Source organism: Amphiura filiformis, chromosome 4 (assembly GCF_039555335.1).
Source record: "Amphiura filiformis chromosome 4, Afil_fr2py, whole genome shotgun sequence".
In the NCBI taxonomy this organism is placed as follows: Eukaryota; Metazoa; Echinodermata; class Ophiuroidea; order Amphilepidida; family Amphiuridae; genus Amphiura; species Amphiura filiformis.
In genome coordinates this window covers 60,666,100-60,678,346 of record NC_092631.1, presented here as the reverse complement: position 1 = coordinate 60,678,346, position 12,247 = coordinate 60,666,100, and the positions used below count along the sequence as shown (strand labels likewise).

The 12,247-nt window shown below is 37.2% G+C and overlaps 1 protein-coding gene across 1 annotated transcript in view; it reads right to left on the bottom strand.

Annotated features, from left to right (window-relative positions):
- Positions 1-66: 66 nt before the first annotated feature.
- LOC140150297 (uncharacterized) overlaps positions 67-12,247 on the bottom strand; it is a 69,855-nt gene continuing 57,674 nt past the window's right edge. Inside the window, exons 22-28 of the mRNA XM_072172305.1 lie at positions 10,620-10,733; positions 7,049-7,264; positions 4,962-6,011; positions 3,367-3,486; positions 3,014-3,127; positions 1,478-1,603; positions 67-446 (exon numbers count right to left, since the gene is read on the bottom strand). Of these exons, the coding sequence (XP_072028406.1) occupies positions 67-446; positions 1,478-1,603; positions 3,014-3,127; positions 3,367-3,486; positions 4,962-6,011; positions 7,049-7,264; positions 10,620-10,733 (2,120 nt within the window). The remainder of the gene's footprint in view (positions 447-1,477; positions 1,604-3,013; positions 3,128-3,366; positions 3,487-4,961; positions 6,012-7,048; positions 7,265-10,619; positions 10,734-12,247) is intronic.

Genomic DNA, 12,247 nt, shown 5'->3' with positions numbered 1-12,247 from the left:
GAATGGTTGTACACCATGAATTGTGTTTTCTTCGCATTCATGTGTAATCCCACACAGTGCAGCGTTTTACGTTTTGAGCAGTTCCTGTGCTTGGTTGGCAGTATCAGATAGTAGTGCAATGTCGTCTGCGAAGTCAAGATCAGTTATGTTCAGTGGACCAACTCGTCGGCTTCTTCTAGGTTTTATTGTGAAGCCTAATCTCTCCTCCCTGCCGTCTATTGCAGATCTGAGGCAATAGTCTAGGATGATGATGAACAGATATGGTGCCAGCGTATCACCTTGTAACACACCTGCTAAAATTTCAAATTCATCTGTGTCACCATCTGGGGTCGTCACTTTAGCTTCTGTACCCTGGTAGGTGTCTTCAATTGCATTCACAATGATATCTGGGATGCCATAAGCTTTCAAGATCTTGATCATTTTCCCTCTGTGGACTGTATCGAAAGCTTTTTTGAAATCAATAAATGTTACCACTGCAGAGAGGTTCTTTTCTTCAATGCCCTCAATAATCCTTCTCAAGGCAAGAATCTGTTCAGTGGTCGATCTCTTTTCTCTAAAGCCACATTGTTACTTAATACAGTTTTATGGTTGTCATCCTTGCCATTTCAAAAACCAAGCAAATATTTATTGCATGATTTCTTAAAGATTACAGCTGAATTTATACTCCATCGCTGAGCGACAAGCGCGCTTTTTGTTTCATCCGGAAAAGCGCGCTACCTCATTGGTTAAATACCAATCGCTCGAGTATAAATTCAGGTTTAGAGATGAGATGATTAATTCATTTAATGTGGCTGAGCACTTATAGACGTTGTTTCTTTTGAGGAATTTAGCTTTTTTCTTGAATTGGTGATTTTATAATGTTTTTTTACAAGCAAAGAAAATCCAGTTTTGTAAACCCCCAGATAGTTATGAATGGATTTTGATCAAATTTCTCAAGGGGCTGTAGATTTACCTGATGTTCATGTAATAAAACAAGGTGTTGTATTCTCCTGTGAGCTTCGATTAAAGTGCAAGATGTGACTACTTTAAACTTCAACAGCGATTATTTCCATGTTCATTCTTGAGACGAAATGACATTTAGATACAGAATAACTTAATAAATACAGCATCTATATGTAAGCAAGTATGCTCATTGTAAAAAGCAATATCAGCTCCAGGAATGGTTTCTCATTTTTTTGTATTTTTTGGTCTATTTCCGAATGTAGGCATCATTTTGTGCAAATTGGGACGAGTGAATTTCAAGAAAAAACAACAATGTTTGTAAGAGTAGTTTTTGTGTTCTGCCAAAAGTACATAACAACAAACTCTCCACGTGCACAGGTATGTCACGTAACGCACTACGAGTTGCGCATGCCAACACAACATCTGCATGTCCATTCAGTATTTAAAAAAATGCAATTACTGTACAGTATATCCGCGGTATAGCTCAAACCTTCATATCGTATAATAATTGATGATTTCTTGTGTGTTTTCTCACCTATTTCACATCTTGTTCCACTGAAGCCGTTAGTTTGGCTGCAATCACATATGAATAGGTTTCCAAGCTCTGGACCACTGATACAAAAGCCTCCATTCAAACAAGGAGAAGGCTGGCATGGTGTCACTACAGAGAAAATACAGTTACACAATTTAGAGAAATTGGACTCAAAATACTTTTGTGGTTTATATGATACCTCTACAATATGGTACATTTTAACCTCATGAGAACTACCTGCCAATTGGTCAGAATGGAAGTTGTTTCATTTATTGAACCAATCAATGATCTTGTAAGAATAATGCCATCATTTAAAATGAATGGGGTGAAATATCTTCAAAACTGTATTCTTATTGGCTCTTCAACTGAATATATCTTGTCATCAACCAATCAAAGTTGTTGTTAGAAAGTCAGTAGTGCTCAGGGGTTAAGGTATCAGATATGATTTAAATAATTTGTATCTTCCACCCAGATTCCTTTTGCAAATAATTGTTATTTTAAATTACATTTTAGCAGAAAGAAGTTCCAACATACTTAATCTGTCCAGAATGGATCACTTCTTATGTTTGACAAATTTGGATGATTGCACTCCCATCTGTAGCTGGGATTTTTTATCAAGGGAGATAAGTCAATGTTGGGGGGAGGCAAAATTAGTTTCCAAATTCAACAAGAAAAAAGGAAAAATTGTTATAACTAGTTTTTAGATGCAAACGTTGCAAAAAAGCCAGCTCTACAACTGTAAAGAGGGGCGAGGGCCAAAATGCCACTGCGCTCAAGATGTGGTCCATACAAGTATTTTTTTCATCCTTGCGTCCATTTTCCAATTATGGCACAATTATAATATCTGAACGATGAGAGCTTTTTAAAACACATCCCAGCAAACACAAATATATTATTAAACAATCAAAATGTTTTTGCAAATAATGTTATTGCAAAATATTTTTGGCAAACATTTTTGCAAAATATTTTGTCAAGACTTATAAACATTATGTAAGAATGTTTTGCAGCAAATTTTCAAAAATGTTTTCCAAATGTTATTAAAACGTTTTATACCATTTATATAACCTGACATTTACGAAAAACGTTTTCCGAATGTCATTAAAACATTTTATATAGCCCATCATTTAGAGAAAACGTTTTGTGTTTGCTGGGATTCAGTCAGCACTTTGTTATATTATCATGTTCACTTCTGATGCCACACAAGCACAGACATTTGATGTCATCATTCCTTATAATCCTCAGATTTGATACATTGAGTGACCATGATACAACTACTAAATGCGGACACACTGGAAATTTCCGTAGAAAATTACAACACGATCAGGCTACAAACTGGCTCAATGAAAGATATTTTCATCAATTGTGGAAGATAACACATTTTGTAAATTGTAGTATGCTGATGACGTTGAGCAAAAACACAATACTTAATTTCATAAATATAATTATAACATGATCATGGAAAAACACTTGTGCGGACAGGTCTAACTCTGTACATCAATTAAAAAACCCATTTTGGTTACCATGCATTAATTACATTACCTGCTAAAGTTTCACATCTTGTACCTGTATACATAGCTGTACACAGACATGTAAAGATAGCTACACCATCAACGCATTGACCACCATTAAGACATGGACTGTTCACACAATCATCTAAGAAGAGAAATCAAATGAAACAATATTACATACTATCTCTAAAAATCACAAACATCATCCATGATCTATAAGAATTAAATTTACAAAATGGGAAAAGAAGATATCTAAAAAAAGAAAAAGATTGCTAAATGAGTATAATACAACTGTTGGATTTTACAATATATACTAACATGGTCTACAATATATAGTCAGTCAATTAGTAGGTCGGTTGGTCGATCGATCACTTAAATACTTACCAATGTTGGTCTCACAATGTACACCGGTAAAGCCTGTAGTACACTGACATGTGTATGAATTGACTCCATCCACACATTGACCATTGAGACATGGGTTGGTAGGAAGACAATGATTAGTATCTGCAATATGAGAATAGAATATTAGAAGCAGAAGAAGTTGCTTGACTTATGTTCAACCTTAGATGACCCAATGTTTAGGTAAGTAGATTTATTATTGTGTAGTCGGGTTCTAAGTTCAGGACCAAGGTATCTTATAGCAATTTCACAATTCAAGTGTATAAGAAGTCACATTTAAACCATAAAGCCATAATGTAACTGATATATGATCAAAATTTTAATTTTGTTATTCTTACTCAAAATACTGAAATAATATTAGCAATAAATGTCAGGAAAGGTTTCTGTTCATTTTAAGCCAAATAGCAAGGTAAAGTGAAAGAAACTCCAGTTTAACGTGGAGTTCTTTCTATCTATGAGGACTTAATGTCTGAATACAAAAATATCGAATTTGGATGATTCCATTAGATTTTAATAAAGATAGCTTCAAATTAGTGTAAATACAACTGCAAACTTATTAGTTAATGGTAGTCATTTGCTATGATCAGAAACACAAAATTAAATTGTACTTTTATTTTAAACCGAGGTTTCAATACCTTCATGGATTATGATTTTCGTATAAAATTTTGTTTATTATAAACTGAGCTCAAAAAGAAACTTATAATTTTTCACAAGGTCATATCTTGAAATCCTGTCCATCAAATTGAACCAAAATTACACACAGATTTACTTCAATACTCTACTCTTAACACATGTCAGTAAACAAGCAGTTATCCAACTGACACAACAGCAAAATGAACTGACATGGGACAGCTTCCTGGACCACATTCACAGCCCAGCCCTGTTTCATGAAAAAAGGGTATGAAAAGCAGAAAGCAGCACCGTTTTATCATCTGTGCAAGGATCTTGTGTGCATTCTCACAGATTTTTTGTCCTGGGTGCCAAATGTTGGGCTGTGAAAGTGAAGGAAGTCCAGGAAGATGTCCCATGACAGTGCATTTTGCTGTTGTGTCAGTTGGACAACTGCTTGGTTACTGACATGTGTTTTGAGTAGAGTATTAAGGTAATCCTGTGTGTAATTTTGGTTCATTTTGATTGACAGTATTTTAAGATATGACCTTGTGATTCACAAGTTGTAAAAATTATAAGTTTCTTTTTGAGCTCAGTTTATTAAGAACAAAAATTGTGTTGGTTAGGCTCTAATTTTTTATTGTTTCATGTATTTTTAAGGTACTTTAAACTGTTTCTGGTTGTGTAAAGTGCCTAGAGGTATTTGCATTGGGTGCTATATTAAATCTGTCTTTATTATTATTATTAAGATCTTGTTTTGTTTTGTACTGAAAGCTTCACCATAATGTACAATTCCAGTTGAAAAATATACCCCTATGGATAACATGACCTCAATCTCCTATGCAGGTGGTCAGTGAAAATGGAGTTACCCATTCAGGTAACTCTATTTGAAATCCACACTCCCTGTGTTGTAGATTAATGTCACGTCTTCCACAGGGGGTGTATGAATTTCAACTAGAACATCTCCTCACCTGATTGGCAGAGTCTTCCTGTGAACCCTGGGGGACACACACACTCAAAGTTGTTGAGTCCATCCACACATGTACCTCCATTTATACATGGCACCGCTAGACACTCATCTCTATTAATCTCGCAACTGACACCTTCAAATCCAAGCGCACATATGCACACGTAGCGGTTTATTGCATTGATACAAAGCCCATTGTTCAAACATGGCTGACTTAAACATTCGTCTAAATCTAACTCGCACCGCTCTCCGGTGTAACCACTCGCACACTGGCATGTGAATGTGTTGATTCCATCTATGCAAACACCGCCGTTGAGACATGATATTGTTGTGCATTCATCAATGTTTATCTCACAGTGGATACCAGTAAAGCCAGGAGCGCATTGGCATGTATAGCTATTAACAGCTTCAATGCAAGCTCCATCGTTTAGGCACGGACTACTTGCACATTCTGGCACATCGTCCGAGCATGTCGGTCCTGTATGGCCATTGATACATTGACAAGTAAAAGAATTCACACCATCGGTACATATCCCTTCATTAACGCAAGGGTTAGGAGTGCATTCGTCAACATTCACTTCGCACAGATTACCGACATACCCAGGCACACATTCGCATACAACCACACCGATTCCATCTGTGCAAACGCCACCAAACAGACATGGATTTGGATCGCAGTCGTTAATATTCGTATCACAATGCGTTCCACCAAATCCTGCACCACACTGACAGGTATATATATTAATTCCATCAATACACTGTCCCCCATTCAAGCATGGGTTTCCCATACAATCATCTACATTAGATTCACAGTTTGCTCCAGCGAAACCTGCGGGACAAATACAACGATATCCTCCAACTTCATCCAGGCAGGTGGCGCCATTGAGACATGGATCTAACACGCACTCGTTAGCGTTGGTTTCACACCTTGGTCCGGTCCAGCCTGGTTGACAAATGCAGTCATAACCGCCAAAGGTATTGACACATTCAGCGCCATTCAGGCATATACCAGGCTGCATGACACACTCATCTATGTCCACTTCACATGTTATACCTACAAGCAAAAATGGACAAAACAAAACAAAGTAACAAGTTATATTTTCTTAGTATATCACTATTTTCAGAAAGGAAAATATGCAAGGAATCCAACTAGCACAGTAGATATATGCAAAAATGAGCAGTTTTTAAGAAAAGCACCAAATTTGATTTTTCATGCCAATTTTTTTTGTTCGACCATAACCACTTACCCCAAGTATCGAAATTGACGAAAATTGTGTATTTGTGTTCTAAAGACACATAACTAGAAACAGTTTTCTCAATTTTTTAAAATTTGTTTCTTTGTTTTAAAAATATGGGTCAAAAATGATCAAAATTTGCCTTTTTTTTCAATTTGGACCAAAATTTTTGACATTTTTAAAAGGTATATTTTAAAAAAGAAGAAAAAGTTCAAAAATCTGAGAAAACCGTTTCTAGTTTTGTGTCTTTAGAACAGAAATATGCAATTTTCGTCAATTTGGATATTTAAGGTAAGTTGTTATGCTGGACCTAAAAAGAATTGGCATGGAAAATCAATTTTGTGCTTTTCTGCTCATTTTCAGAAATATGCTGTGCTAGTTGTATCATTTACTTTCTGAAAATGTATCTTTTAAGTGCTTATCATCATTACTTTTAAAGATACAATACAAAACAATCTCTAAAATTTCCCAATTGGAGTGATCCCGCATGCCACCTTAATGTATTCCTCCTTTTACTGGAGAGAATTGGCCATCCAGACAGGGATGGACAGATATGGCAATTTAAAACTGTGGACAATGCAATAATCGTTAAAAGTTTTACAAAGCAGATTTCTGGGTAAAAAGGAGATGATTTCTCACTCCTAAGAAAAATGTTCTGAGGGTCGTTGTGATACACCTTTTTGCTTTCATTATCTAAATCACTGATGCAATTTAAAACATTTAAAATTGATCAGAAAAATGTCATTGAATGGCACTTTCCCTACATTATAAAGTAACATTATATATCAACATCAAGTAGCAGATAATTTTTTCAAATATCAATCATCATAATTATTGTCTTATTATTGACACTTACCAGTCCATGCCACCGGACACTGGCACTGAAATGCACTGAATAATTCAATACATTGTCCTCCATTCAGACATGGATTACTGGCACATTCCTGTCCATCTAGGGGATGATCACATATATCCCCACTCCATCCAGGTTGACATAAACAAAGGAATATTGCTCCATTGAACAGACATATTCCACCATTCTGGCATGGGTTGATGGTGCATGGGCTGTTGTCTGATGAAAAAAAAGTGAAATGTAATTGTGTTGCATTGTGGGATATGAGCTTTATCAAAATTACTGCAGTCCATAGTGACCTATAACATTGGTATGATATTTTGAAGTAAAAACAATTTTGGTACAACTGAGCTTTGACATGAATAGGAAAAAGTGTAATATCCAACTGGTTTATTACTTGGATTTTGTGATAATCCATCTTTAGGAAGCACGATGGTCCAATGGTTAGGGCGCGAGCTTCATAATCGAAAGGTTGTGGGTTCGAACCCCCACCGCGGCCAGTGTGTTGCGTCCTTGGGCAAGACGGCTTAATTCCCAATTGCTTCACTCCACCAAGGTGTAAAATGGGGAGCTGCTGTGGGTAATCACAATCTAAGTCAGCTGAGAGTACCTGCGCATCAGTTGCGGACTTGTGGAAGCGGAAATGATTCTGACATATCCTAATGGCAGCGGAATAATTGTTGAAGTGTGCTGGTACTTAGGTGTAGCGCACGTTAAATCACCGACATTTTTTTTTTTTTTTATAATCAGTTTAAGATAGAGCAACAGAGGGTGAATGTTCTTAGTCATCCTAGATGTCTATCGCATGACCAGCCGAGTGGATCAGTTGCCTGATGAAGTCTGATGGTACCAGGCGCAACATAGCAAAGTTACAAAAAAAGTAAGTTCCAGTATTAGATTTAATTCCAAAGTCTCTTTAAGATAGAGCAATGTTTGCTGTGTCAAAATGGTTCATAATCATGTGACACTTTATTGACCCCATGAGAACTACCTGCCGATTGGCCAAAAAGAAGTCGTCATTATCAATTGGCCCAATCAGCAACATTGTTAGAATAATTTCACCCTGCATAAAAATGGGGGTGAATTATTTGCAAAGCTCTATTCTGATTGGTGATTTAAAGTGAAGATATCATGTAATTGACCAATCAGAGGCAATGTTAGATAGGCAAGTAGTGCTCAGGGGGTTAAAATTGGCTGTCTACGTCTTATGTGCTCAAAGCTGAAAGCGTATGCTGTTTCAATGGGGCATCTTTTTTACATACCAAAATGTATGGTACATTTATTCATTCATCCAACAGCACCTCATAAAAAAGTTGGTATTGCAAATGTTTGGCAATATAGAGTGCAACATTTGTGATGCAATCAAGCTAAACGAGTATGATGTCAATCAAAATCATAATTCAGTTTTCAATTTCATTACATGAGCTATTCTCAGAGCTTTATTTTGCTAAAATCCTCATCATAATTAGACTTATGGTTCCAGAGATAGAGCTGCTCAGAACAATAAAATATAAATGAAGTTGAATACTATTGTTGCCTATATATCTAAAAATCAATATTCCCAACATCCGACTCATTTTGCTTGATCGCATCACATTTTTTGTTTTTAGTTAAACTGTTCTTGTACTCTGCAAGTGTCTTTCTTTACAACACTGTGTATACTTTCAGTCATCTGGGATTTGATCAATTAGTAGATAATTAAATCTGGTCAACCAGAAAAACTCACTTTTGGTCAGATGGAATCACCGACGTTTCGGCCAAAACCTTTGGCCTTCAGCTGGGTGGATGATTTAGGGTCATCCGAGGTCAATCGATGAGGAAGTTGCTTGATGACCCGATCCCAACCATGTGACAGATTCACTCTAACGCCCCCGCTCCTGTTGAGTGGCGGTTGTTCGGCTCGTACCCACACTGCTTCTTTGACTCCCCGTTCGAACCAACGGGGTTCACGGTCCAAAATGACAACGTCGTCAATGTCAAAACTGTGACCACTGCCCTTAAGGTGTTTGTAGACAGCTGAATCATTGCCACTTGAACTGGCGCGTCTATGTTGGGACATGCGACTCTGCAGTGGTTGGCCGGTTTCACCAATGTAATGATCTTGGCACACCTGATCTTCAGCGCACTGGACACCATACACAACACCACTTAAACGGCCCTTGGGCTGTTTGTCCTTTGGGTGTACTAGCGACTGCCGCAGGGTATTGGTTGGCTTGAAGTGTGTAGTGATGCCGTGATCGCGGTAGATCCTCTTTAATTTCTCTGAAACATCCACAAAAGTCCTGGTACCAGAAGACGCGGTGGGTTCGCTGGCTGGTTTAGCGTCTTTCTCACCACGATTTAGGGCCTTGTCAATAGCCCAGTCTTTGTAACCACACGTTTTCAAGGCGTGGCGCAAGTGTTGGTGCTCATTGATCTTATCAGAGTCCTTGACGACGCGTTGTCATTTTGGACCGTGAACCCCGTTGGTTCGAACGGGGAGTCAAAGAAGCAGTGTGGGTACGAGGCGAACAACCGTCACTCAACAGGAGCGGGGCTTTAGAGTGAATCTGTCACATGGTTGGGATCGGGTCATCAAGCAACTTCCTCATGACCTCGGATGACCCTAAATCATCCACCCAGCTGAAGGCCAAAGGTTTTGGCCGAAACGTCGGTGATTCCATCTGACCAAAAGTGAGTTTTTCTGGTTGACCAGATTTAATTATCTACTAATTAGTCTTTCTTTACAGCTATAAAATTTGCTCATTCCACCTTTTTCAGGTGTTCTTACCCAATTTGTTTTCATTACCTTTGACTCACAAAAAGGCAATCAAATGATTATGTCAGATAATGCAACAGTTATCTAATTGTGCTAATATATTTAAAATCCACACTCCCTCTGTGGAAAATTGTGAAAATATATTCCAAAGGGGGAGTATGAATTTTAAATGGAATTAGCACATTAACCAACTCTATTTGAAACTCACCCGCCCTCTCTGGCTGGAAGATTTATACTGGAAATAAAATTTGCAACCAAAATATTTAGGTTGAATCTTTCTCAGAGGGTGTATGAAATTCACATGCAGGTGCCTAATATGTTCACTCCATTTGAAATCCATACTCCCCTTGTAGAAGACACTTACAAAAACGTCTACAGGGGTAGTGTGGATTTTAAATAAAATATATAGAAAATAATAACAGGTTTCTCAGATGAACCTTTTGAAATATTCCTTTTCTTTTTTAATCAGAATTATTTTCACCTCATCAGCAAATGGATTCAATCATATCCTATAATGCTCTGCATGTTAGGCTTCAACATTTTAAGATGAGTTCCAAGTTTTAAGATATTTTCTCAAAATATCAAGAGCTATCTTAGGAACCACTGAACCAATAGGCTTGTTTGTACTAATTTTAATGCATTTTACATGCTGATTCCAAATATGGGTATGAAAAATTACAATTCTGAAATTGTCTAATTTTTTGGACAAAAATTGAACTTGTCGTCTGCAGTCGACACCCATGTGGAGAGAGTTAAGGATCAGTAGCGCTAAGCACTACCAATAATATGTAATACATGGCTTAGAAGTAAGCCTACCTGTTTCACAGTTATCCCCAATGAACCCATCAGGACAGATGCAGGAGTATCGGTTCATAAGATCTACACAGAATCCTCCATTTATACAAGGTGCTGGGGCACATTCATTGATATCTGAAAAAAGAGGCAAGAAAAATACATTCTGAATCCATATTAAATATTACACTTAGTTAAAGAGAGGTAAAATGCCATCACATACTTGAAACAAGGTTCCTGACACAACCTACAATGTTCGTCAAAAGTGATGGGGTATTTTTAGGGTAGTGTAAACGAGCCCTCCCCAAATCATTCCCCCAATCAATGTTTAGACCCAGCAAATGTTGCTTGTGCATGCCTAGCAGTACCAATTATAGGTTAATGAACAAGTATTACTTGTTGGGAGAGAAATTAGACAAAATAATGCACGCGCGCTCATGTTGATGCGTCTAATGCACGAGCCCTGAAGGGGGGAGTGCATTAGACGCATCAACATCAGCGCAAGTGCATTATTTTGTCTAATTCCTCGAGCAACAAGTATACTGATTTATTAACCTATTTCATACACGAGAAGAAAGAAAAATGTGTGATTTTTCTGTTTTTATAACGAATTATCACTAAACATGTTGGAAAATATAAAAAAATATAAATGCATAACCCGCCCGAAAAATGAATAAATCCTACGCGACGGTGAACGTGCGCGAAACACTGCGCGTAGTACACGGAGTGCACAATATACACAATCAATGCATGTTTCGTATTTTTCTAACGCTTGCTCTGATTGGTTCTCGCTATCAAAGAGTGTATGAAACATTGATGAGGGAAGGGTTGGGAGAGGTTTACGCACCATGTCCAATTTGGTCCTATAGCGCTATCGGTGCCCTGATAGGTACCGATGGCTCTTTCTATCATACCTTGAATTGCATAGTGCTTTTGTTTTTTATTGAAATGAAAATAATAACACTATTTAATTATTATGCTTCATACAATTTATTAACACTCCAGGTTATGACAGAAAGCGTCACCGGTACCTTACCGGGCACCAAGAGTACTTTAATTAGATGTGGTGCCTTAGGCATTTAAGATAATGGAATTAAGGTCATAATATAGTACATAGGTGCCCCAAGAACTTTGGACAAACATTGTAGTATTTCCTGCACCAGACAAGGATCTCTTTTTCAGATAATGTACTTAATGTTGTAACCACTTTGCTGAAAACTCTGTAATTCAAAATGAATGAAAATTCATTCAACTAGGTTCTTAACAGCCAGGTAAATGTTACATTACTATTAGGGGGGACATTAGCACCAACTTTTTTATTACCCATCTTAAAATATGTAGATGACCTATCTAAACATGAAAACAACAATGATTTTTTTTTAAAAGATCTTACCCTCTGTACATACCCTCTGAAAGTTTGAAATTAAGGTTGCCGAATTCGGCAGACTTGCACTGCTTTTAACACAGGGAACTTATGACCTACAGACTTGCATTGTATTTTACATATTTCCAGGGGAATTTGAATACACGTAGACCTATTATGCCCCCCGAAACATTGCCACCCCACCCACTACAAAAAAATACATATTTTATTACCTAAACAGCTTAAAATGTGAACTAACATTATTGTGGACATTAAAATTGTCATTTTA